This window comes from Amblyraja radiata, chromosome 6, assembly GCF_010909765.2.
Source record: "Amblyraja radiata isolate CabotCenter1 chromosome 6, sAmbRad1.1.pri, whole genome shotgun sequence".
NCBI classification, from domain to species: domain Eukaryota; kingdom Metazoa; phylum Chordata; class Chondrichthyes; order Rajiformes; family Rajidae; genus Amblyraja; species Amblyraja radiata.
In genome coordinates, this window is record NC_045961.1 from 10,134,215 (window position 1) to 10,161,611 (window position 27,397).

Here is a 27,397-nt window from a genome sequence, read left to right on the forward strand (position 1 = left end):
CAGGTTTTCTTCCACACTCCAAAGATGTACAGGTTTGTAGGTTAATTGGCTTCTGTAAATTGCCCCGAGTGTGTAGTTCAAGCTGGGAATGGTTCTCAGAAGATTCACGAGGATGTTGCCAGGACTAGAGGGTGTGAGCTATAGGGAGGTTGAGTAGCCTGGGTCTCTATTCCCTGGAGCGCAGGAGGATGAGGGGGTATCTTATAGAGGTGCACAAAATCATGAGAGGAATAGATCGGGTAGATGCACAGAGTCTCTTGCCCAGAGTAGGGGAATCGAGGACTAGAGGACACAGGTTCAAGGTGAAGGGGAAAAGATTTAATAGGAATCTGAGGGGAAACCTTTTCACACAGAGGGCGATGGGTGTATGGAACAAGCTGCCAGAGGAGGTAGTTGAGGCTGGGACTATCCTAATTTTTAAGAAACAATTAGACGGGCATATGGATAGGGCAGGTTTAGAGGGATATGGGCCAAATGCAGGCAGAGGGGACTAGTGTAGATGGGGGCATGTTGGCCGGTGTGGGCAAGTTGGGCCGAAGGGCCTGTTTGCACACTGTACCACTCTGTGACTGTAGGGTAGAAATAGTGTACCGGTGATTAGTGGTCGGTGCGGACTCGGTGGGCCGAAGGGTCTGTTTTCACGCTGTATAGCTGAACTAAACTAAACTAGACTGAACTAGACTTCCCTCATATTGACAGATCGCTCTTAGTGTAAAGGTTTGGACGCAAATCAATTTGTTAAATGTGTTCAACAAAGCTTCCGTAATCATATAATCCCCACAAGAGAGGGGCCAACACTGGGCCGCCTCTTGAGGAAGGGGGGTGGGCAGTGACTGAGGTGTCAGTGAGGTCGCACTTTCAACACTGACAGTAATGCTTCTGGTTCTAACGTAGTTATGGAGAAGGATAGAACCGGGGGACATAGGCTTAAGGTGAGGGGGGAAAAGATTAAATAGGAATCTGAGGGGCAACTTCTTCACACAAGGGTGGTGGGTGTATGAAACAGAGGAGGTAGCAAGGGCAGGGACTATTGCTAAATGTAAAAAAAAACATCTGTACAGGTACAAGTTTATAAGGATGGATAGGATAGGTTTGGAGGGATATGGGCCAGAGGCAGACAGGTGGGACTAATGTAGACGGGACATGTTGGTTGGTGTGGGCAAGTTGGGCTAAAGGAAGGGCCTGTTTCCACACTGTATCACTCTATGACTCTCTAAGTAAATGTCCTAAAGTGAGGCAATGATGACTTTGGAGGCATTAGAGGGGAACTTGGAGAGGTTGGTCGGTGGAGTCGCTTTACGTGTAAGGGGACGGCTGGCTGGGGGATGGGGGATGGGGGGGGGGGGGAAAGTAAGTTGGAAGGGTATAAGGGCAGCCCGTTCCTGTCAGCCCAGCGTAATGTGAGGGTGGGTGTGGGTGGGTGAGTGTGGGTGAGGGTGGGTGGGGGTGAGGGTGTGGGTGGGTGAGGGTGTGGGTGGGTGAGGGTGAGGATGGGTGAGGGTTGGCGGTGGGTGAGGGTGTGGGTGGGGGCAGGTGAGGGTGGGTGTGGGTGAGGGTGTTGGTGGGTGAGGGTTGGGGGTGGGTGGGGGTGAGGGTGTTGGTGGGTGAGGGTTGGGGGTGGGTGGGAGTGAGGGTGTGGGGGGATGAGGTTGGGGGTGGGTGAGGGTGGGGGTGGGTGTGAGGGTGTGGTAGGAGAGGTTGTTGTGGGTGGAAGGGGATGGGGAGTGAGAGTTATAGGGAAAGTAAAGGTGTGGGGGTCAGGAGGGGAATGGGGTGAGGGTCAGAGAGTCAAGAGTGTTTATTTGTTATAGGTACAGACATTCTTACAGTAGGTGACATGGTGGCGCAGCGGTAGAGTTACACAGACCACACTCCCCACCATTGTGGATGTAGCCCTGTCCATCACACAGACCACACTCCCCACCATTGTAGATGTAGCCCAGTCCATCACACAGACCACACTCCCCACCATCGACTCCATCTACACTTCACGCTGCCTCGGGAAAACAGTCAACATCATCAAAGACTTGTCCCGGTCCCACCCTGGTCATTCCCTCTTCTCCCCGCTCCCGTCCGGCAGAAGGTACAGAAGCTTGAAAGCGCACACCACCAGACTCAGGAACAGCTGTTATCAGTCACCATGATGTCCTGACCTGCCATCCCAGCTCCTTACAGCCCATCGCCAGTATCGTCCTTCTGCCGATCATTGTTCCACGACCCTTCTGTAAACTTGGCTGTTCAGATAATCCTCCTCAGTCCAAGATCACACTAATATTGTCTATTCCACCGGCAAATATACTGCTGGCATTAACTGCTTCGCCGTCCAAATGGTGACCAGCACTGCCCCCTGCCCCCTGCGGCACATCGCTGCCCTCCGCCCTCTGACCCTTGTATATGGCCAATCGGCAGACCCACCATCAGGCTAACGGGAGGGGCACTGATGGGGGTAGCTGGTGGTGGTGGTGGGGGTGGGGGTGGGGGGCTGGAGAATGGGGAAGGGGCTGGAGGGGGGGGGGGGTGGCTGGGGGTGGCACTGATTCGGGGGGGGGATGCATTGGATCAGGCACCCACTGCCCCTCTGATCCCCACCGACCTGATCAAAGGGAGAAATGATCGCTTGAGCCTGGAGAGCGGAGCGATTAAAAGTTGCAACAGACCGGCTCCGCTCGGCAGCTGTTCACATCCAGGATAAGAATCAGCGAAGGCTCGCTTTACACGAGACCCCATCCAGCTCATTCCACACCCGTGAACCCTGCCGGAGTTTCAGCCACAGCTCACGGGGAGAGCTGGTGCGAGGGCTGCCTCTGTCAGGGTGGATCAGTAGCGACGGACTCCAGACACCTGTGTTCCATCCTGTCAATGGGTGCTGTTCGCACGGAGTTTGCACCTTTATCCTGTGACCGCGGGAGTTTCCTCTGGGTGCTCCGGTTTCCCCTCAACACTGCAGAGATCTGCAGGTTTGTATGTTAATTGGCTTTTGTAATTGGTCCCCAATGTGTAGTGTTTGTGTATGAAGGTCCTGCCCTGCTTTGAGTTCCCAAAATGCAACACCTCGCACGTATCTGCATTAAACTCTATTTGCCACTCTTCAGCCCACTTGCCCCCCTGTTCTGATTGTTTGATAACCAACTTCGCTATATATGACATACCCACCACTTTAACATTATAGACAATAGACAATAGGTGCAGGAGTCAGCACCGCCATTCAATGTGATCATGGCTGACCATCCTCAATCAGTACCCCGTTCCTACCTTCTCCCCATATCGCTATTTTTAAGAGCCTCTCTCTTGAAAGTGTCCAGAGAACCGGCCTCCACCGCCCTCTGAAGCAGAGAATTCCACAGACTCACAACTCTCTGTGAGAAAATGTTTCTCCTCATCTCCGTTCTAAATAGCTTACCCCTTATTCTTGAATTGTGGCCCCTGGTTCTGGACTCCCCCAACATCGGGAACATGTTTCCTGCCTCTAGCGTGTCCAAACCCATAACAATCTAATATGTTTCAATAAGATCTCCTCTCATCCTTCTAAACTCCAGAGTGTACAAGCCCAGCTGCTCCATTCTCTCAGCATATGACAGTCCCGCCATCCCGGGAATTAACCGTGTAAACCTACGCTGCACTCCCTGAATAGCAAGAATGTCCTTCCTCAAAATTAGGGGACCAAAACTGCACATAATACTCCAGGTGTGGTCTCACTTGGGCCCTATACAACTGCAGAAGGACCTCTTTGCTCCTATACTCAACTCCTCTTGTTATATAACATGCCATTCGCTTTCTTCTCTGCCTGCTGTACCTGAATGCTTACTTTCATTGACTGATGAACCAGAACCCCCAGATCCCGTTGTACTTCCCCTTTTCCCAATTTGACACCATTTAGATAATAATCTGCCTTCCTGTTTTTACAGCCAGTGGATAACCTCACATTTATCCACATTAAACTGCATCTGCCATGCATCTGCCCACTCCCCCAACCTGCCCAAGTCACCCTGCATTCTCATAACATCCTCCTCACAGTTCACACTGCCACCCAGCTTTGTGTCATCTGCAAATTTGCTAATGTTACTTTGAATCCCTTCATTTAAATCATTGATGTATATTGTAAATAGCTGCGGTCCCAGCACCCCACTAGTCACTGCCTGCCATTCTGAAAGGGACCCGTTAATCCCTACTCCCTTGTGCTGGGGTAACTCAGCGGGTCAGGCAGCATCTGTGGAGAACATGGATAGGTGACGTTTCGTGTGGAGCGTTTTTCAGGTTGAAGGTGAGAACCGGGAAGAGGGAGAACCAGTAAGTTTAAAGTTGGGAAGAGGGTGTGAGGGGGTGAGAGGGACAGAAGGGGGTGGGGGTGAGGACAGAGGCGGGTGGGAAGGGGTGGTGAGAGGGACACGGGGATAGAGGGAGTGAATAGGACAGATTATCCACTGTTTACCCAGTGGGAGTAAGCCGACAGCCGAGCAGTGGGTGTGGGGAGAGGGTGTGTGGGGAGGGGTTGTGTGTGGGGAGAGGGTGTGTGGGGAGGGGTTGTGTGTGGGGAGGGGGTGTGTGGGGAGAGGGTGTGTGGGGAGAGGGTGTGTGTGTGTGGGGAGAGGGGGTGTGGAGAGTGGGTGTGTGGGGAGAGGGAGGGTGGGTGGGTGTGTGTGTGGGGGGGGTGTGTGAGTGGGGGGAGGGTTGTGTGTGGGGAAGGGGTGTGTGGGGAGAGGGAGGAGTGGTGGGTGGGTGTGTGGGAGGGGTGTGAGTGGGGGGGGGGGTGTGGGGAGAGGGAGGGGGAGTGGGGGTTTGTGTGGGTGGGGGAGGGGGGTGTGGGGAGGGGATGTGTGGGGTGGGGGTGTCTGGGAGGAGGGTGTGTGTGTGGGGGATGGTGTGTGTGTGAGTGGGGAGGGGGTTCTGTGAGCAGATGCTGTGACCAACACATTTGCACGCTTGCAGTCTCGGACAGACAGAGATCCGGCGACCCGTGAGCTCAGAAACGGAAACATCAGGAAGCAGTTTTGTACAAATGTGTAGATTTAATGAAACATCCGTTTAGTGGGCGTTGGGGCCGCAGCAGAGCCGAGCTGCCCCATCGTTACAGATTCATGCACCTCGCTACATCGGAATACAAAACACGCCTCTTATATTACAACATGGAAAAATAAATATCGCCCTTCAAACTCCCGCGCGGTGAAACTGTCCACAGATTCCCTGGACCCCAGCCCGGGCATCACGGCCAGGGGTCATGGGGAGGGGGTCGGCCGGGGTACCTGCTCTCCGTTATCACACAGAGACCCCCCCCCTTCTCCCTCCGGGTTGGAGAGAGAGGGGAAGGGGATCAGTCAGTTCCTGCCCCCCCGTCACGGCCCAGTGACCCCTGGATTATAGAAAGAGAGAGACAGAGAGAGAAAGACAGACAGACTGTCACTGTCATTGTCTCCGTGGGTTACAGAGAGAGAGAGGGGGGGGGGGGAGCGCCCTGTGATCCCTGGTTACCAGCACGGGTGAATGTCAGGGAGCCGGCCCCCGGTGCGTCACCGATGCTGCATCAGAGAGAGATGACCCCGGGCCCCATGGCCGCCGCCCGGTGAATTATGTTCATGCTCTCTCGCTATGAAACTCAGACAGATTATCATCTTATTCCAGGGTCAGTGTGTGAGTCAGTGTGAGGGTCAGTATGTGGGTGGTTCAGTGTTGGGCCTGAGAGGGTGACGGAGAGCAGGGCTGTCTGCGACCTTGGCTGCACAGGTGTTGCACAGGTGCTCGGGGTTGCAGGTATCCTCTAGCATCAGGGACAGTAGATGAAACAAAGACCGCGAGTGGGGGTGAAGGGAACGGCCCGGGGTCGCCTTCGTCAGTTATGCGGTAAAGTACACGCACTATTTACACTAAATTTGTGCGGATTAACAATAGGAAAGTGAGAGTTTACATCTTCAAAGATAAAAACCGATTCCGCATTTACCTCAGGTTGGCCCGGTGGCATCGAGACACGGACCGTGGGCGCGGCTGTTCTAGCACCCACTGTCATGTGGGCGGTGCAGTGGTCACCGCACCTAGTGTGGTCACGGGGCCCAGTGTGGTCACGGCACCCAGTGTGGTCACGGCACCCAGTGTGGTCAAGGGGCCCAGTGTGGTCACGGGGCCCAGTGTGGTCACGGCACCCAGTGTGGTCACGGCACCCAGTGTGGTCACGGGGCCCAGTGTGGTCACGGCACCCAGTGTGGTCAAGGGGCCCAGTGTGGTCACGGGGCCCAGTGTGGTCAAGGGACCCAATGTGGTCACGGCGCCCAGTGTGGTCACGGGGCCCAGTGTGGTCAAGGGGCCCAGTGTGGTCAAGGGGCCCAGTGTGGTCACGGCGCCCAATGTGGTCACGGGGCCCAGTGTGGTCAAGGGGCCCAGTGTGGTCACGGGGCCCAGTGTGGTCAAGGGGCCCAGTGTGGTCACGGGGCCCAGTGTGGTCACGGGGCCCAGTGTGGTCACGGCACCCAGTGTGGTCACGGGGCCCAGTGTGGTCACCGCTCCCAGTGTGGTCACGGCACCCAGTGTGGTCACGGGGCCCAGTGTGGTCACGGGGCCCAGTGTGGTCAAGGGGTCCAGTGTGGTCACGGCGCCCAGTGTGGTCACGGGGCCCAGTGTGGTCAAGGGGCCCAGTGTGGTCAAGGGGCCCAGTGTGGTCACGGCGCCCAATGTGGTCACGGGGCCCAGTGTGGTCAAGGGGCCCAGTGTGGTCACGGGGCCCAGTGTGGTCACGGGGCCCAGTGTGGTCAAGGGGCCCAGTGTGGTCACGGGGCCCAGTGTGGTCACGGGGCCCAGTGTGGTCACCGCTCCCAGTGTGGTCACGGGGCCCAGTGTGGTCACCGCTCCCAGTGTGGTCACGGCACCCAGTGTGGTCACGGGGCCCAGTGTGGTCACGGGGCCCAGTGTGGTCAAGGGGCCCAGTGTGGTCACGGCGCCCAGTGTGGTCACGGGGCCCAGTGTGGTCAAGGGGCCCAGTGTGGTCACGGGGCCCAGTGTGGTCACGGGGCCCAGTGTGGTCACGGGGCCCAGTGTGGTCACGGGGCCCAGTGTGGTCAAGGGGCCCAGTGTGGTCACGGCGCCCAGTGTGGTCAGGGCGGTCACTGTGAGCCGCCATCACGCCGCCTGACCCTCACACACGCGCCATGGACCAACTATTACACCTCGTGTAACAAAGTCACACTTCCCTCCACCCCGTCCCGTCACTCACTCCCCCCCGGGGTCACACACTCCGCGCCGGGGAAATTATTCACAAATCTGATCCCGCGGATTAACGCGGTCCTGGAGTTCCCGCCAACCCAGCGCTAGTTACACCCGGGGACCGGAGCGCGCAGTAACGGGAGCGCGCAGTTCCCGGGATCACGCGGTGGCGGGAGCGCGCAGTGACGGGAGCGCGCGTTCTCGGGAGCGCGCAGTGACGGGAGCGGGGCCGGCCTCAGATGCGGAGCTCCGGTTCCTCGGGGCTGTCGAGCGAGGTGTCGGTGCTGAGGAGGGAGGCGGGCGGCGCCTGGGACACGTCGAAGGGGGAGACTACGGGCGATCGTGCGGCGAGCGGCGACAGGGACGGGGAGAAGCTGGGCGACATGGCGGCGGAGGCGATGGAAGTGTCGCTGGTGATGGGCGAGCGGGGCAGGGCGGCTCCGAGCCCGCGGCCGACGGCCAGTCGCGGCGGCACCGACATGGCACTGGGGTGGGCGACGGCGGTGATGAGTGGCGGGGGGTCGATGCAAGGTCGTGGGTCCGCGCCCGCTCTGGTCGCCGCTTTACGGGGCGCGCTCTCGTCCTTGAGACGCGCGATCTCGGTGAAGACGCTGGCGAGTGGCTGGAACTGCGGACACCAGTTCAACAGATAGTCCCAGTTGTAGCTGCCCCGCAACTCCTCGTCACTCGCCACGATGGCCGTGAGCGAGCCGCGCGCCGCCGGACGCCCGTCCTCCGGGAACGCGCAGTCCCGGATCCCGGTGCCCGGGAGCGCGCCGCCAGGGGCTGGCGTGAGCGCGCACGGTGCCTTGCCCGGCTTCAGCCAGTCGGACGCGGGCTCGGTGGACGTGTCCGACATCTGGTCGGCGTCGCGCTGGATGCCCGAGTCGGGGCCGCGCGCGGACACGCGCTCCGGGAGCGCGCTTCCCAGGCGCGGGAACTCGTTGATCATGCGGATCTCATCGTCATCGGCCGCTTCGGCGGATCCGCGGCCGCTCGAGTGCGACGGGTCGACCGAGTCCCCGCGCGGGTACGCGCCTGCCACCAGCGTGGGCGCGCCCGCGTACCCGGGCAGCGTCTGGTGGTAGATGCGGTCGGCGGGCGGGAGCGAGCCCTCGGCCGAGCGCGCCTTGTCCTGCAGCGCCTCCGCCTCCGCCTCGAGGCCGCGCTTCCTACGCGCGCGCACGATGACGAGCGCGAGCCCGACCACCGCCAGCATCGCGCCGACCCCCAGCGACGCAGCAAGCGCGGCCACGAGCAGCGGGTTCACCTCGGGGGCGAGCCCGATGGACGTGAGCGACACATCCACCGTGGCCTGAGTCAGGGCCGAGCGCGCGTCCGCCAGCGGGCCACGCGCAGCGATGGTCAGGGTGATGGTCCGCGGCTCCCGGGTGGCGCGCACTTCGCGCGGTCCCGCGCCGTCCACGCGCAGCAGCAACTCGCCGGTGCTCCGGTTGACGGCGAAGTGGCGGGACGGCGCGAGCAGCGAGTAGACGACGGCGCCGTCCAGCCCCCGGTCCTCGTCCGTCGCGTGCACGCGCCCGATAGCGTGGCCGCGGCGCGCGTCCCCGGGCACGGCGAAGGAGTAGGCGGCTTGGCTGAAGACCGGGTCGTACTCGTCCTCGCCCGTCACCAGCACCGTGACCGTGACCGTGGCCGAAGCGTTGCCGGCGTCCAGCGCGCGCGCCACCACCTGCACGGCCGCGCGCCTCTCCAGGTCGAGGGGCCGAGTGGTCCGGAGCTCCCCGGTACCGGGGTGCAGTGACAGGGGAGGCTGGGATGCACCCGGCTCCGTGCGCCCGACCAGCGAGTAACGCAGCTGCCCGAAGGCGCCCCGGTCGCGGTCGGTGGCGCGCAGCGCGATCACGAGCGTCCCCGCCGGCAGGTTCTCGCGCACGCTCGCGCTCAGGCGCGGCACCGGGAAGAGCGGCCGGTTGTCGTTGACGTCGGTCACGCGCACGGCCAGCGGCACCAGGGCGACGTGCGCGCCGGGCTCGTGCCCGTCACGGGCCTGCACGATCAGCAGATGCCGCTGCTGCAGCTCCAGGTCGAGAGCGCGCACCAGGCGCACGACCCCGCTCCGCTCGTCCACCGCGAACTGTCCGGCCGCGTCTCCCGAGCTGATGGAGTAACGCAGCGCCGTGCCCGTGTCCCGGTCACTCGCCCACACTCGTGCCAACTCGCCGCCCACCGCCGCCGCCTCGCTCACCGTCACCTCGTAGCGGGAGCGCGCGAACACTGGCGGGTTGTCGTTCACGTCGCGGACGGTGACCAGCACCAGGGCGGTGGAGCTGCGCCGGGGAACCCCGCGGTCAGACGCGGCGATGGTCAGGTTATAGGCGGCGACCGTCTCGAAGTCCAGGCGCTGGGCTAGTACCAGGCGGCCGAGTGCCCGCCATGCACGGCCGCCAGCGCCGCGCCGCAGTCCGCTCTGCACCTGGAAGGCATTTGCGGTGTTGCCGCTGACGATGGTGTAGTCCACGCCGCCGTTGTCCGGGCCCCAGTCCGCATCTGTCGCCTCGAAGCTCAGCACCGTGCTGCCCGGCCGCAAGTCCTCCGGTACCTCGGCCCGGTACTCGCGCTGCCCGAACACCGGGCTGTGGTCGTTCACATCCAGAAGCTGCACCCGCACCTTGGCCCGGGAACTGAGGGCCGGAGAGCCCCGGTCCCGCGCCTCCACCAACACGGTCAACGAGCCCGACATCCCGGCCACCAGCGGCTGCACCGTGAACAGGGTCCCTGAAACACACAGTGACATTGTGACACACACACTCACCGTGACACACACGCACACCGTGACACACACACAGACAGTGACACACACACACACAGACAGTGACACACACACAGACAGTGACACACACACACACAGACAGTGACACACACACACACACACCGTGACACACACGCACACCGTGACACACACACACACAGACAGTGACACACACACACACAGACAGTGACACACACACACACACACCGTGACCAGTTAGCCTGACATCGGTGGTGGGGAAGATGCTGGAGTCAATTATAAAAGATGAAATAGCCGCACATTTGGATAGCAGTAACAGGATCGGTCCAAGTCAGCATGGATTTACGAAGGGGAAATCATGCTTGACTCATTTTTTGGAATTTTTTGAGGATGTAACGAGGGAAATGGACAAGGGAGAGCCAGTGGATGTAGTGTACCTGGACTTTCAGAAAGCATTTAATAAGGTCCCACATAGGAGATCAGTGGGCAAAATTAGGGCACATGGTATTGGGGGTGGAGTGCTGATATGGATAGAAAATTGGTTGGCAGACAGGAAACAAAGAATAGGGATTAACGGGTCCCTTTCAGAATGGCAGGCAGTGACTAGTGGGGTACCGCAAGGCTCGGTGCTGGGACCGCAGCTATTTACAATATACATCAATGATTTAAATGAAGGGATTCAAAGTAACATTAGCAAATTTGCAGATGACACAAAGCTGGGTGGCAGTGTGAACTGTGAGGAGGATGCTATGAGAATGCAGGGTGACTTGGACAGGTTGGGTGAGTGGCAGATGCATGGCAGATGCAGTTTAATGTGGATAAATGTGAGGTTATCCACTTTGGTAGCAAAGACAGGAAGGCAGATTACTATCTAAATGGTGTCAAGTTGGGTAAAGGGGAAGTACAATGGTCCTTGTTCATCAGTCAATGAAAGTAAGCATGCAGGTACAGCAGGCAGTGAAGAAAGCGAATGGCATGTTTGCCTAAATAACAAGAGGAACAAAGAGGTCCTTCTGCAGTTGTAGAGGGCCCTTATGAGACCACACCTGGAGTATTGTGTGCAGTTTTGGTCTCCTAATTTGAGGATGGATATTCTTGCTATTGAGGGAGTGCAGCGTAGGTTTACAAGGTTAATTCCAGGGATGGCGGGACTGTCATATGCTGAGAGAATGGAGCGGCTGGCCTTGTATACTCTGGAGTTTAGAAGGATGAGAGGAGATCTTATTGAAACATATAAGATTGTTAAGGGTTTGGACACGCTAGAGGCAGGAAACATGTTCCCGATGTTGGGGGAGTCCAGAACCAAGGGCCACAGTTTAAGAATAAGGAGTAAGCCATTTAGAACGGAGATGAGGAAACACTTTTTCACACAGAGAGTTGTGAGTCTGTGCAATTCTCTGCCTCAGAGGGCCGTGGAAGCCGGTTCTCTGGATACTTTCAAGAGAGAGCTAGATAGGCTCTTAAAAATAGCGGAGTCAGGGGATATGGGGAGAAGGCAGGAACGGGGTACTGATTGGGGATGATCAGCCATGATCACATTGAATAGCGGTGCTGGCTCGAAGGGCCGAATGGACTAATCCTGCACCTATTGTCTATTGTAACACATAGACACACACACAGACCTTGACACACACACACAACACACAGTGATACACACACCCTCATCGTCACATACACTCACAGACACACACCACACATACCCTCCCCTCATTACCCCCCCCCACCCCTCGGTCGGGCTGCCTCACCGTTGTGGGGGTCGATGTTAAACAGACCGTCCTCGGGGTCCAACAGGCGATAGTGGACCTGGCCGTTGGCTCCAGAGTCCCGATCAGTGGCCGTGACGGTAACGATGCTTGTCCCCGGGGGCGTGAACTCTGACACCAACACCTACAAAGGTCAACGTCCGAGCGTCAGACAGGCAGAGACGAGGGTATTCCCAGACACAAGGCCCTGTCCACTCCCAGTGTGTGTATGTGTGTGTGTGTGTGTGTGTGTGTGTGTTTGTGTGTGTCCGTGTGTCCGTGTGTGTGTCTGTCACTGTGTGTGTGTGTCTGTCACTGTGTGTGTGTTTGTGTGTCCGTGTGTGTGTGTCCGTGTGTGTGTGTGTGTCACTGTGTGTGTCACTGTGTGTGTGTGTGTGTGTGTCACTGTGTGTGTGTGTGTGTCCGTGCGTCCGTCCGTGTGTGTGTGTCCGTGTGTTTGTGTGTGTTTGTGTCCGTGTGTGTGTGTGTCCGTGTGTGTGTGTGTGTTTGTGTCCCCGTGTGTGTGTGTCCGTGTGTGTGTATGTGTGTGTGTCCGTGTGTGTGTGTGTTTGTGTCTGTGTGTGTTTGTGTCCGTGTGTGTGTGTGTCCGTGTGTGTGTGTGTGTGTTTGTGTCCGTGTGTGTGTGTGTCCGTGTGTGTGTGTCCGTGTGTGTGTGTGTGTCAGTGTGTGTGTCCATGTGTGTGTGTGTGTGTTTGTGTCCGTGTGTGTGTGTGTGTCCGTGTGTGTGTGTGTGTTTGTGCCCCCGTGTGTGTCCTGTGTAGTTTGTTTGTGTCCTGTGTGTGTTTTGTGTTCCGTGGTTGTGTGTCCGGTGTTTGTGTGTGTTTGTGTCCGTGTGTGTGTGTGTGTGTGTGTGTCCGTGTCCGTGTGTGTGTGTGTCCGTGTGTGTGTGTGTTTGTGTCCGTGTGTGTGTGTCCGTGTGTGTGTCCATGTGTGTGTGTGTGTGTTTGTGTCCGTGTGTGTGTGTGTCCGTGTGTGTGTGTGTGTGTTTGTGACCGTGTGTCCGTGTGTGTGTGTCCGTGTGTGTGTCTCCATGTGTGTGTGTGTGTGTGTTTGTGTGTCCGTGTGTGTCCCCGTGTATGTTTGTGTGTGTTCGTGTGTGTGTCCCCGTGTGTGTGTGTGTCCGTGTGTGTGTGTGTGTGTGTGTGTTTGTGTCCCCGTGTGTGTGTGTCCGTGTGTGTATGTGTGTGTGTCCGTGTGGTGTGTGTGTGTCCCCGTGTGTATGTGTGTGTGTGTGTGTGTGTGTGTCCGTGTGGTGCGTGTGTGTGTCTGTGTGTGTGTGTGTGTGTGTCCGTGTGTGTGTTTTGTGTCCGTGTGTGAGTCCGTGTGTGTGTGTCCGTGTCCGTGTGTGGTGCGTGCCCCTGCTGCCTCACCTGGTACAGGTCCTGCATGAAGAGTGGAGGGTTGTCATTGACGTCCTCTACATGTATGGTGATGTTGGCCTCGGTGCTGTGCTTGGAGTCTGATGTGCGGACGGTGAGCAGGTACCAGGATTGCTGCTCAAAGTCCAGTGCGGCCGCCAGCGAGACCAGGCCGTGGTAGCGATTGATGCTGAAGACGTGGGTCTCGGTCAGTAGCGTGTAGGTCAACACGGGCCCCGAGTCCACGTCGTTGCCCGTCACCTTGGTGATCTCCCGGCCAATCACTGCGTCTGTGGCAGAGCAGGGCCAGGGGTTAACGTGGGGGCTGGGTCGGCCGGGGTCAGTGCTGGTTGAGGTGAGGGAGGAGCGGGCGGGAGGGGGGTGAGGGGGGGGGGGTGGGGAGGAGGGGGTGAGGGAGCGCCGCACTGTGGGAGGGGGAGTGAGGGAGGAGCAGGGGTGGGGGTGGGGGCGGTGAGGGGGGGGTGAGGGGTGGTGGTTGGGGGTGAGGGAGGAGCGGTGGAGGTGGTGGTGGTGGGGCGGGCGGTGGGGGGGGGTGAGGGAGGTCGGTGAGGCAGGGTTGAGGGGGGGTCGGTGAGGGGGGGGCAGTGAGGGGGTGGTGGGTGGGGGGTCAGTGAGGGGGGGGGCAGTGAGGGGCTGGTGGGTGGGGGGGAGAGGTAGCGCCGCACTGTGGGAGGGGGAGTGAGGGGTGAGAGACGGGCATGAGGTCAGTACATGGGGGGGGGGGGCGGTACTTACTTTCGGAGACTCGCACCTCCTGGGGCAGGGGGATAGTGGGGCTGTTGTCGTTGAGGTCGAGCACGACGATGGTCAGAGTGGCCGAACCCACCAGCCGCGGTGATCCACGGTCAGTGGCCGTCAGACGCAGCCTGTAACCACGGCAACCGGCTCAGTCACACCACCCATCACAGCCCCCCCCCCTGACCCTCCCCCCTCGTTCACTCCCCCTCCCTGCTCCCCCCCCTCACCCGGTCCATGTCCACCTGGCCAGTGTCTGGGCAGTGTGGTCATTATGGTCAGTGTCTGCTGTGGTCAGTGCCTGGTGTGGCCAGTGTGGTCAGTATGGCCATTGCCTGGTCTGGTCAGTGGGCAGCAGCTGTGGTCATTGTGGGCAGTGCCCACTGTAGTCAGTGCCTGGTGTGGGCAGTGCCCGGTGTGGTCAGAGCCTGGTGTGGTCAGCGCCTGGTGTGGGCAGTATGGCCTGTGTGGTCAGTGCCCAGTGTGGTCAGTTCCTGGTGTGGTCAGTATGGCTGGTGTGGTCAGTGCCCAGTGTGGCCAGTGCAGCAGGGAGTGTGGTCAGTATGGCCAGTGTGGTCAGTATGGCCAGTGTGGTCAGTGCCCCGTGTGGTCAGTATGGCTGGTGTGGGCAGTGCCCGGTGTGGTCAGCGCCTGGTGTGGTCAGCGCCTGGTGTGGTCAGTATGGCCAGTGTGGTCAGTGTCCAGTGTGGTCAGTGTCCAGTGTGGTCAGTGCCCGGTGTGGCCAGTGCAGCAGGGAGTGTGTTTGGTGCCCACTCTGCCACAGCCGGATAGATCTTCACTCACTGTGTCTTTGGCCAGATCTCCCTGTCCATGATGGCCGCAGTGCTGATGTCTCCGGTCAGCGGGTTGATGTGGAAGAGTTCGCTCTGGGGAGAGGCAGCGATGGAGTAGGTCACCTGACCATTCTGACCCTGGTCCACGTCACTGGCCAACACCTGGGGCAGAGAGAGGGAGACAGGTACAGTCACCCAACCAAGTATAGTCACCTGGACAGATACAGCCAGCCAGACAGATATGTAATCGCCTGGACAGGTACAGTCATCCAGACAGGTACGGTCACCTGGACAGGTATGGTCACACAGACAGGTACAGCCAGCCAGACAGACATGTAATCGCCTGGACAGGTAGTCACCCAGAGTGAGAGGTGAGTCACGGAGGTGTTCAGTTGTATGGTCAGTGTGTTGGGCGGCGTGGGAAAGTTGGGACGAAGGGCCTGTGCGGCCAGTGTTTAGTTTGGCCAGTATGATCACAGCTGGGCTAGCCTGGCCGGTGTGATCATGGCTGGGCTAGTGTGGCCACAGCTGGGCTACCTGTATCACAGCTGGGCTACCTGCATGATGGGCGTGCTGTAACCCTGGGCCTCCCAGATGAAGGCCACGTAGTTCTGCTGCTGGAAGAGGGGCAGGTTGTCGTTGATGTCCTGGAGGACCAGCGTGACGGAGGTGAAGACGGCAGACGACGAGGATTCAGCTTTAATGACCAGGCGTCGGCGCGCCCCCTCCTCAAAGTCCAGTCCAGCCGCGCTCTTAATGGAGATGTCGCCTGGAGTAACACACAGCAACGCCAGAGATGGCAGCAGTCACAGTGGGGATAGACAAGCACTTGGGAAAGCTGAATATAATATAACAATAATATGCTGCCTCATCACTGCCCCTCCCACGGTGCGGCGCTCCCTCACTGCTGATCCTCCCACAGTGCGGCGCTCCCTCACTGCTGATCCTCCCACAGTGCGGCGCTCCCTCACCGCCCCTCCCTCCGTGCCGCCCCACCCACAGGCGCCCAGTGTCTATGGCTGTGTCTCGGTGCCGGGGCCCTGTGGTTAGCCTCGCCTCCTGCTTGCTGTTTACTGTGGGCAGCAGCTGATGGCCTGGAGTCCCAGCGTGTGGCTGCCAAACCCCAGCGGCCGGGCTCTGATCCATGCTGTGTCTCTGCTGCCGTGACTCACTGCTGCCTGAATGACTGACCCTGGCTGAGATCCAGTCACGGAATGCGCGAAACAGCTCTCCACTGTGAGAAGTGTGAGAGGGCTCTGCTGGGCTGAGGGGTGGGCTCTGCTGGGCTGAGGGGTGGGCTCTGCTGGGCTGAGGGGTGGGCTCTGCTGGGGTGTGAGAGGGCTCTGCTGGGCTGAGGGGTGGGACTGTCAGCACCCACACGCCAACACTTGTCACACTGCAGAGCAGCAGAGCCCGTTCACGTTATTGGAGGGGAATTAAGCCATTTGGCCCAACATGTCTACTCCGACATGGCTGATCGCTGCCTCCTAACCCCAATCTCCTGCCTTCTCCCCATAATCTCTGACACCCGTACTAATCAAGAATCTATCTGTCTCTGGCTTAAAAATATCCACTGACTTGGCCTCCACAGCCGTCTGTGGCAAAGAATTCCACAGATTCACCACCCTCTGACTAAAATAGTTCCTCCTCATCTCCTTTCTAAAAGAGCACCCTCTACCCTCCCCCCTTGTCTCCACCCTGCTCCCCCCCCCCCCCCCCCCCCCCCCCCCCCCTGCCCCCCCCCCCCCCCCCCCCCCCCCACTCACCGGTGTGGGAGCGGATGGTGAATGTCCCTCGCTCGTTCCCACTAAAGATGCTGTAGAAGATTCCTTTGTTGGAGCCGTTCTGGTGCTGGGCTTGGACCCGGACCACAGACGTGCCTGAGGTGGGGGGGGGGGGGCAAGACCCCAGTTACACTTTGTTCCGTCACACCCCCGATATCACCGTCAACTCCGCCACATCTCTGCCCCTTACCAGGGAGAGAGGGCAAGGGCAGCGAGAGAGAGGGGGATTGTTGTGGGTCGGGCAATGGGTGTTGTCTACATGGGCTTCAGTGAATCATTGGCAAGCTCTCTCCCACGGGCTGGACTAAAAGATTAAGTGTCTCCAGAGACATTGGGTAGAAGCCTCTAACCCTTATCTGTAAATGGCTCGATTGTAATCATGTATTGTCTTTCCGCTGACTGGTTAGCACGCAACAAAAGCTTTTCACTGTACCTCGGTACACGTGACAATAAACTAAACTGAATTGTGGATTGGATTCCAAGTTGGTTTGATTGGACACAGAAGGCCAGGAAGAGGGCTGTTACTCTGGATGGAGATCTATGATTAGTGGGGTCCGTGAGCATCAGTGCTGGGACCTCTGATGATCGTTATATTTATAAATGGCTTGGACGTAAATGTAGGTGGTCTGATCAGTATTTGCAGATGACACAAAATTTAGCAGAGTTGCGGATAGTGAGGAAGGTTGTTAAAGGATACAGCTGTTGATAGATCAGTTACAGATGTTGGCAGAGAAATGGCAGATGCAGTTTAATCTAAGCAAGTGTGAGGTGGAGCAGTTTGGGAGGTCAAATGTAAGGAGTAGGTATATGGTGAATGATACAGAGGGCTCTTGGGCTCCTTGTAAGTGGTGACACAAGTAGATAGATTGGTAAAGTAGGCGTATGTTGTCATGCAGGACCCTGTGTGACAGTCACCTGTAGTAAATGTGGGTCGGGCTGCATTTGGAGTATTGCGGACAGTTCTGGTCGCCCCCATTACAGGAAGGATGTGAAGGCTTTGGAGAGGGGTGCAGAGGAGGGTTACCAGGATATTGCCTGGATTACAGGGCATTAACTACAGGGAAGAGGTTGAACAAACTTGGTTTGTTCTTTACTGTTGGGGATCGGACGGAGAATATAAAATTATGGACAGGGAAGACACTCAGAACCTTTTCCCCAGGGTGGAAATGTCCAAGATGCTTTTCAGGTGAGAAGGGGGAATGTTTCAGGGAGATTATGGGGCAATCTATCTAGATTATGATTTTTACCCAGACTGTGGTGGGTGCCTAATACTGCCCAGTGTCAGCACCGGCACGCCTGCCTTCATTGGGAATGGTGTTAAGTACAAGAGTTGGGACATGAAGCGTCTGGCCAAGTTGTTGGCGAGACCACACCTGGAGCACTGTGTACAGTTGGAGAGGGTGCAGGAGAGATTCACCTGGATGTTACCTGGGCTTGAGTTACAGGGAGAGGTTGGATAGGCTGGGACTTTGTCCTTTGGAACGTAGGGGGCTGAGGGGTGACCTTATTGAGGTGGACAAGATCATGAGGGGCACGGATAAAGTGAACGCTCGCAGTCTGTTTCCCAGGGTAGAGGATTCTACAACTAGAGGGCACAGGTAGGAGGAACATTTAAGAGGGAACTCAGAGTGTAGTCCTATCTGGAACGAGCTGCCAGAGGAAACTATAGAATACAATTATGACTTTTAAAAGACGCACGTACACATACATGTGCCAATGTGAGTTGGTTCATGCAAACATGTATGTCCATCCTATAAATTGTGTGTCTATCACAGTGTGCGTGTGTGTATATACCCGTGTGTGGCCCGTGTGTGTGTGTGTGTGTACCCGTGTGTGTGTGTCTGTGTGTGTGCGTATACCCGTGTGTGGCCTGTGTGTGTGTGCGTGCGTGTGTGTGTTTGTGTGTGTATACCCGTGTGTGTGTGTATGTGTGTGTGTCTGTGTGTGTGTATGTGTGTGTGTGGCTGTGTGTGTGTGCTTGTGTGTGTGCGTGTGTGTATGTGTGTGTGTGTCTGTGTGTTCGTGCGTGCGTGTGGCTGTGTGTGTGTGTGTGCGTATATACCTGTGTGTGGCCCGTGTGTGTGTGTATGTGTGTGTGCGTGTATACCCGTGTGTGGCCCATGTGTGTGTGTGTGTGTGTGCGTATGTACCTGTGTGTGTCCGTGTGTGCGTGTGTGTGTGTGTGTATACCCATGTGTGGCCCGCGTGTGTGTGTGTGTGTGCATGTACCTGTGTGTGTCCATGTGTGTGTGTGTGTGTATACCCGTGTGCATGTGTATGCACCTGTGTGTGGCCCGTTTGTGTTTGTCCATGTGCGTGTGTCCTAGGTCCGTGTGGTACCGTGTCCGGTGTCTGTTACCTGCCGTCGTGTTCTCGGCCAACGCCGTGTGTGTGTGCGTGCGTGTGCGTGTGTCCGTGTGTTCTGATGCCGTGTTCTCATGTGTGTGTCCACGTGTGTGTGTCCTGGGTCCGTGTGTGTCTGTGTCCGGTGTCTGTTACCTGGCACCATGTTCTCATGTGTGCGTGTGTGTCCGTGTGTGTGTGTGTGTTCTGTGTGTGTGTCCATTACCTGGTGCCGTGCGGTGCGTGTTTCCTAGTTTCCCTTGTTCTCTTGTGTGCATGTGTGTGTGTTCATGTGTGTGTGTTCATGTGTGTGTGTGTGTGCATGTGTGTTCGTGTTCATGTGTGTTTGTGTGCGTGTTACCTGGTGCTGTGTCCTCATGTGTGTGTGCGCATGTGTTCATGTGTGTGTGTTTATGTCCTGGTGCCGTGTTGTCAAGTGTGTGTATGTGTTCGTGTGCGTGTTATCTGGTACCATGTTCTCGTGTGTGTGTGTGTGTTCGTGTTACCTGGTGTGTGTTCTCATGTGTGTGTGTGTCCGTGTGCGTGTTACCTGGTACCGTATTCTCATGTGTGTGTGTGTGTGTTCGTGTTACCTGGTGCGTGTTCTAATGTATGTGCGTGTGTGTGTGTGTGTGTGTGTCTATGTGCATGTTACCTGGTGCCATATTCTCATGTATGTGTCTGTGTGTGTCTGCGTGCGTGTTACCTGGTGCCGTGTTGTCATGTGTGTGTGTGTGTATGCGTGTTACCTGGTGCTGTGTTCTCATATGTGTGTGTGTGTGTGTGTGTGTGTGTGTGTGTGCATGTGTGTTACCTGGTGCCGTGTTCTCATATGTGTGTGTGTGCGTGTGTGTTACCTGGTGCCGTGTTCTCATGTGTGTGTGTGTGTGTGTGCGAGTGCGTCCGTGTGCGTGTTACCTGGTGCATGTTCTCATGTGCGTGTTACCTGGTGCCGTATTCTCATATGTGTGTGTGTGTGTGTGTGTGTGTGTGTGTGTGTGTGTGCGTGTGTGTTACCTGGTGCTGTGTTCTCATATGTGTGTGTGTGTGTGTGTGTGTGTGTGCGTGTGTGTGCGTGTGTGTTACCTGGTGCCGTGTTCCCATATGTGTGTGTGTGTGTGTATGTGTGTGTGTGTGCGTGTGTGTTACCTGGTGCCGTGTTCTCATATGTGTGTGTGTGTGTGTGTGTGTTACCTGGTGCCGTGTTCTCATATGTGTGTGTGTGTGTGTGTGTGTGTGTGTGTGTTACCTGGTGCCGTGTTCTCATATGTGTGTGTGTGTGTGTGTGTGCGTGTGCGTGCGTGTCACCTGGTGCCGTGTTCTCGGCTACTGCCACGTCGGTGAGGCTACGGCGGAAGCGAATGCCGAGGTCCAGCTGCTCCCGCAGGTGTACGTTGACCACGCCGGTGGTGGAGCGAGCGGGCGTTCCCTGGTCAGTCGCCACCACCAACAACGTGCGTTCCCTCTGGGTCATGGGGCCGAGCGCCGACAAGAGCCGGATCTCCCCGGTGAAGGAGTTGATGCTGAAGCCCGCCACCACCATGGCAAAGCGGTAAAAGATGGAGGCGTTGGCTCCAAAGTCCTTGTCCTCTGCCTTCATGGTGGCCACTACCTGGTGGACAGGTGTGTGTTTGGAGATATTGACCACCAGCGGGTCAACAAGGAAGTGTGGAGAGTTGTCGTTGACGTCCTTCACGATGACCTCTAGCCTGGTGGTGGAGCTGCGGGGGTCAGAGGGTGCCGAGTCCACCGCTCGCACCAGGAACGTGTACGTGTCCTCCTTCTCCCGGTCTAGGGGCTGGGCTGTGGTCACTCTGCCCACGGAGTCCACACTGAACATGCCCAGCGAGTCGCTGCTCAGGTAGTAGAACACCTGCCCATTAGACCCCGTGTCCCTGTCCACAGCAGACACCTGCAACACCAGAGTGCCCACCACACTGTCCTCTCCCACCTCCGCCATGTAGCTGGGCTCCGGGAATGTGGGCGAGTTATCGTTCATGTCCAACACGTGGATAATGACAGACACTGAGCTGCTGTGTTGTGGCTCACCCTGATCCCACGCTGCGATGGTCAAGGTGTAGAGGACAGTGGCCTCCCTGTCCAGGCCAGCAGTTGTGGACAATATCCCACTGTCTCTGTCGACGCTGAAGTGGCCATGGTCATCACCCCCTGCAATGGGACAACCAGTCAACTATCAAAGTCCACCTTCACTGGAGATTAAACAACACCGTTTGAAATCCTCACCCCTCATTCAGTTTAGTTTATTGTCACGTGTAGCGAGGTGCAGAGAAAAGCTTTTGTTGCGTGCTATCCAGTCAGCAGAAAGACTAGACATGGTTATAACCGAGTCATTGGCAATGTACAGTGAAATGATAAGGGAATAACGTTGGTGCGAGGTAAAGCCAGCAAAATCAGATCAAAGATAGACCGAGGATCACCAATGAGGGACTCTGCCCACAAGATGATGGACCCGCAGAGGACCCATTCTTGATTGGAGCGGTTGTGGGATGGGGCAGGGGAATGGGATTGGGGGGCAGAGATCAGCCACGATTGAAAGGCGGAGTAGACTCGATGGGCCGAGTGGCCTAGTTCTACTCCTATTACTTGTGAATGTGAACTTGTGATCCACAACCTTCCAACAAAGTCAATCACCGTCTTATGTCAAATTCCCATCTCTCCACTTTCATTATCCTGAAACTGCTTCCTGGGTTCTTGCACGGAGTGAAGCATCTCCTCAGTATCCACCCAAACCTCTTCGCAATCCTCTATGTTTCAGTAAGATTACCTCAGATACATAGCACAGCACAGCACTGGGACAGGCCCTTCGTCCCACAATGTCCGTGTCGAATATATGGCAAGTTAAACTAATCTCTGCCTGCACGTGATCCACATCCCTCCATTCCCCGCATATCCACGTGCCTATCCAAAAGCCTGAACACCACTGTCGTATCTGCCTCCACCCCCACCCCTGGCAGCACGTTCCAGGCACCCACCACCCTCTGTGTAAAACACTTGCCCCGCACAACTCCTTTAAACTTTGTCCCTCTCACCTTAAAGCTGTGCCCTCTAGTCTGTGACATCCCCACCCTGGGGACAAGGCTGTGACTGTCTACCTTATCTACGCCTCTCATTATTTTATAAACTTCTATCAGATCTCCCCTCAACCTCTGACGTCCCAGAGACAACAATCCCAGTCTGTCCAACCTCTCCCTGTAGCTGAAACCCTCTAATCCCGGCATCGTTCTGGTAAACCTCCTCCACACCGTCTCCAAAGCCCCCACATCCTCCCTGTGATGGGGGCGACCAGAACTGCCCGCAATACTCCTGATGCAGCTCGACCCAAGTCCGATAAAGCTGGATGGTGACTTCTTGACTCTTGTACTCACTGCTCCACATAGGATGGCCAGGGCAACGTCTTACCAACCTATCCACTTGACCGTGACACTGTGACTCTGATCTGTAAGGACGTTTGTCTGCCTTTGACAAGAATTGCTCAACAAATAAAAAACCTAAAGATGGAAACAGGACTTAAAACTGGCTCAGAGGACGTGGAATGGATTAGAGTTACGTTTGTGATTGGAGCTTGTAAGGTGGCGTTCCACTGAGCTCAGGACTTATCACAGTCGCTGCCTCAAAAGGCATCCAACATCATCAAAGACCCACACCATCCTGGCCACACACCCATCTCTCCGTTGCCATCGGGAAGAAGGTACAGGAGCCTGAAATCTGCAACATCCTGGTTCAGGAACAGCTCCTTCAGGCTATCAAACACGACATCAAACAAACTCTGAACAATAACAGTCTATTGCACTTTATCTGTTTATTTATTGTGTGTATATATGGTCTATGGTATATAGACACACTGAACTGTTATCTCTATTCTGTATTATGTTTACATGTTCTGTTTCATCTGGGGCACATGACGATAAACTCTCTTGACTTGACTTGTTCTCATGTTCTGTGTGATGGGATGTGTATCACTGATCCAGACCCAAGGCAAGGGGAGTCTGCAGATGACAGCAGGGTTCATGGTGAAGACAAGACGTAGCAAGATGTAGTTCATCACTTCATCTTGTTGAGGCAGAATTAGGCCATTCGGCCCATCAAGTCTACTCCACAATTCAATCATGGCTGATCCATCTCTCCCTCTCAACCCCATTCTCCTGCCTTCTCCCCACAACCCAACACCCTTAGTTGATCAATCTTGTCATGGTGGGAGGGGGTGGGGGAGGAGGTGGCAAATGGAATTTAATCCCCAGCTACAGTATGTAGCAAGGCAAGACAATAGACTGCAGGTGCAGGAGTAGGCCATTCGGCCCTTCGAGCCAGCACCGCCATTCAATGTGATCATGGCTGATCATTCTACAACCGATACTTTGTTCCTGCCGTCTCCCCATACCTCCTGACTCCGCTATTTTTAAGATCTCTTGAAAGCATCCAGAGAATTGGCCTCCACTGCCTTCTGGGGCAGAGAATTCCACAGATTCACAACTCTCTGGGTGAAAAAGTTGTTCCTTATCTCCGGTCTAAATGGCCGACCCCTTATTCTTAAACTGTGGCTCCTGGTTCTGCACTCCACCAATATCGGGAACATGTTTCCTGCCTCTAGCGTGTCCAAACCCTTAATAATCTTATTTGTTTCAATAAAATACCCTCTCATCCGTCTAAATTCCAGTGTATACAAGCCCAGCATCTCCATTCTCTCAGCATATGACAGTCCCGCCATCCCGGGAATTAACCTTGTGAGCCTACGCTGCACTCCCTCAATAGCAAGAATGTCCTTCCTCAAATTAGGGGACCAAAACTCCACACAAAACTCCAGGTGTGGTCTCACTAGGGGTCTGTACAACTGCGGAAGAACCTCTTTGCTCCTATACTCAACTCCCCTTGTTTGTTATGAAGGCCAACATGCCATTCGCTTTCTTCACTGCCTGCTGTACCTGCATGCTTACTTTCATTGACTGATGAACAAGGAGTCCCAGATCCACATTTATCCACATTAAACTGCATCTGCCATGCATCTTCCCAACCTGTTCAAGTCACCCTGCATTCTCATAGCTTTCTCCTCACAGTTCACACTGCCACCCAGTTTGTGTCGCTTCTTGTGCGGTAATGGGAGAATGAGCACACTGTGGATGGGCAGAGCGGCCTGAGGGTTTGCCGGGAGGTGATGAAGGGATGTTTCTTCTTTATTAGGGAATATCGGACTAGAGAGGTTGTACACAACGTGGGCCGTTCTGCTCGCCACGGCTGCAGTGATGTGATCGCAGTACAGTCGGCCAAGGCAGTATTTACAAAGATGTTGCCAGATTGGAATATTTTAGTTGTGAGGAACATCTAGTTGTTTACTGTTGAACGGAGGAGGCGGCGGGAACACAGGAGCCCGTTTATTTGTATGATTTCTGCAAATAGTTCTCTGAAGCCATAAACATTGGGAGCAGATTTGATGAAGTTATAGGATGGGAGAAAAAAGATGAGACTAGCTGGAGGAACAGAGGGTCAGGCAGCATCTATCGAGGGTAGGCAAAAATGCTGGAGAAACTCAGCGGGCGCAGCAGCATCTATGGAGCGAAGGAAATAGGCAACGTTTCGGGCCAAAACCCTTCTTCAGACCCAAAACGTTGCCTATTTCCTTCGCTCCATAGATGCTGCTGCACCCGCTGAGTTTCTCCAGCATTTTTGTGTACCTTCAATTTTCCAGCATCTGCAGTTCCTTCTTAAGCATCTATAGAGGGTCAGGCAGCATCTATAGAGGGTCAGGCAGCACCTATAGAGGGAATGGGAAGTTCACATTTCAGGTTGAGATGAAGGGACTAGACCAGAAATGTTTTCTACCCACCCCTTCTCCCCAAACGCTGCCTGACTCGCTGAGTTCCTCCAGCTGTTTGTCTTTTGCTGTAGACTCCAGCGAATGCAGTGTCTTGTGCCCGTATAAGATGAGATGTTTACAGTGGTTGCCATGGCAACCGGGCTGTGGAGATTCTGGCGTGGACAAGAGAGATATTGAGGGATTCAGGGTAAATGTCTCGTGCAGGGACCTGGGGTGAAGATCAGTTGAGTGGCGCAGCGGTAGAGTTGCTGCTTTACAGCGCTCACAGCGCCAGAGACCCGGGTTCGATCCCAACTAGGGTTGCTGTCTGTACGGAGTTTGTATGTTCTCCCCCTGACCTGAAGGTTTACAGTACACAAGGGGGTAACTCAGCCCCTCATGTGAGCTGGTTGGAGAAGAACCATTCCTCCCTCCTGACACCCCCCCCCCCCCCCCTCCCCTCCCCTCCCTCCCCGCCCGCCCCCTCTCCGGAACATCCCAGGTCCCAGGTCCTGGTCCTCTTTGATCTTCAGTCCCCTCCCTGCTCTTCAGATGGTGAGTTCCAGATCTCTAACAAGTCTTCACCTCCCCACCACAGGTCCCTGGACCAGGAGAACTGAACCTTACTCTACGCCGCCTATCCTTGCCTCCCTGGTGGGAGGGATCGTTCTCACCAGACTGGCTTATGGCTCCTGAAACGCAGCCAACACTTCCAGGAACTTGCCTCCATCAATCTTCATCCTCCAGTTCCTCACCCACCTCCCCCTCTTCTCGACCCGACCTTGGCAGTTTCTCTCCAGGAGACGTCTGCAAGCTGCTCCCTCTGTACCCCATCTCCATTCAACTGCTCCCCAACCTGAACCTCGTCCTAAACATGCATGTGTTTACAAAGGCCGTGTTTCGAGAAGACTCGTCCCCTTCCACTCTAGCTTCAGTTTACACTCACACTCTCCCCACACGCTCTCTTTAAGGCTTTGTTTGGCCTGGTTTTCACCCTTGCTCACATTGCACAAGCTCTCCCTTCTCTCTATGTTCGTGTCCCGTGGATTGAAACAAATACTGTTCTTCAACCAGCACACGCTGGAGGCCGAATAACCTCAATCGTCCATGATTCGTGATATGGATATTAAATATACTGGATTTAAGAATTTCTCCAATTCAGGCAACATCTTGGTGAATCTATACTCATTCCAGCGTAACCACCTCCTCCCAATAAAGTGGACAAGCGATGGTTTAGTGAAGTGGCAACATAACATAATGTTTATATCCCGTGCCCACGTCTATAATGACCAGCCGCATGTACAGTCTTTACCGCTCAGTCCACCCATGTTGCAACATGCAGGGAAATCTGATCCTGAATCCCAAGATCTCTATGTTCATCAGCATTACCTCGCGCCCTGCATTCGCCTAGCCTCACCGCCATCCGACTTACCAAAATTCCATCGGCCAAAACTCTGCGCAACTTTCCATCTGACCTGCCGCCTTCCTCAGCTCCCCATCCACGATACCAACTTGCACGTCACCCATCAACTTGCATGTCACCCACAAACATTCTGATGAAGTCTAGTGCATCGTCACGTTATTCCACCAGCACCGATCAATCGATACCGTTATCCCAACCAAGCTCATCTGCAAACGCGTGGAACTAGGAGTCTGCAACTGGATCCACAACCTCGTAACCAACAGACCACAACCAGTGAGGACAGGAGACTCCAGTACACTCTGGAGTTTAGAAGGATGAGAGGGCATCTTATTGAAACATGTAAGATTGCTAAGGGTTTGGACACGCTAGAGGCTGGAAACATGTTCTCGATGTTGGGGGAGTCCAGAACCAGGGGCCACAGTTTAAGAATAAGGAGCAAGCTATTTAGAACGGAGACGAGGAAACACTTTTTCTCACAGAGAGTGGTGAGTCTGTGGAATTCTCTGCCTGCGGTGGAGGTCAGTTCTCTGGATACTTTCAAGAGAGCTAGATATAGCAATGTTACAAAATTTTGAGATTTTAAAAATCAAGTCTGTAATTTATCCCATCAGATAAAGCATAAAAATAAGTTTAATTTGACACCTAATTCACTTTCATATCTCAAGTATTTAAAAAGTTATGGCCATTTTCATACTGGGAAATGAGCATCTTGTTCCCTATTGATTTTCTATGGACATAACAAAAAAGCTGTGATCGTGAACAGTCAAAAGCCCATAACTTTCTTAAAAATTAAGAGAACTGAATGAAATTTTCAGTTATCATAGATTGAAGCATTCTGAAACAAATATAAAATAATCTTACTTGGATGACCTGAAATTAAAGCATATAATTAGTTAGTTACCTAATTGTAGCTAATTTCAGACTTCAATTACTAGATCTAAACATCTATCCATTTCTTAATAAATGATTAACATTTTTAAATAGCCTAAATGTCCAAATAATATTCACAAATAATTCACAATAAAACATGATTTTTAAATCTCATTTACATTAATTTATAGGCCAAATGGAAGGAATTTAGTGTTTAATTGCTGTAAATAAATGCCCATTTAAATCAGCTTTCCAGTGGGTCCCTGTGGAACGCGCTGGTTTAGAACGTTCACATTGCGGTAGATTTGTGCCCCAAATGCCCAGAAAAATACTGCGCGATATAATGGGCCCAAATTGAGCTACTCGCAATATTAAACTTAGTATAAAGGGATCTTTAGAAGCCCTTTTTAATGTAAAAATATACAACCTAACTTCTGCTATTTGCTTTATGAGACCCTGCGGTCGCTGGCGGTTGCGGGTTTAGAGATTGATTTTTAAACTACTATAACTATTATTCAAGGCCTTTAAACCTAATAATAACTTTTGCGACGGGGTCTTCC

General features: G+C 55.1%; 1 protein-coding gene across 3 annotated transcripts in view; it reads right to left on the reverse strand.

Annotated features, from left to right (window-relative positions):
• Positions 1-7,100: 7,100 nt before the first annotated feature.
• dchs1 (dachsous cadherin-related 1) overlaps positions 7,101-27,397 on the reverse strand; it is a 134,214-nt gene continuing 113,917 nt past the window's right edge. For 2 of the 3 annotated variants that reach the window (XM_033022204.1, XM_033022203.1), the window contains exons 14-21: positions 20,044-20,904; positions 16,375-16,488; positions 15,166-15,377; positions 14,619-14,770; positions 13,815-13,945; positions 13,071-13,348; positions 11,683-11,824; positions 7,101-9,924 (exon numbers count right to left, since the gene is read on the reverse strand). In XM_033022204.1, the coding sequence (XP_032878095.1) occupies positions 7,421-9,924; positions 11,683-11,824; positions 13,071-13,348; positions 13,815-13,945; positions 14,619-14,770; positions 15,166-15,377; positions 16,375-16,488; positions 20,044-20,904 (4,394 nt within the window). In that variant the 3' untranslated portion in view covers positions 7,101-7,420. The remainder of the gene's footprint in view (positions 9,925-11,682; positions 11,825-13,070; positions 13,349-13,814; positions 13,946-14,618; positions 14,771-15,165; positions 15,378-16,374; positions 16,489-20,043; positions 20,905-27,397) is intronic. The other variant, XR_004412274.1, reaches the window with a different exon arrangement.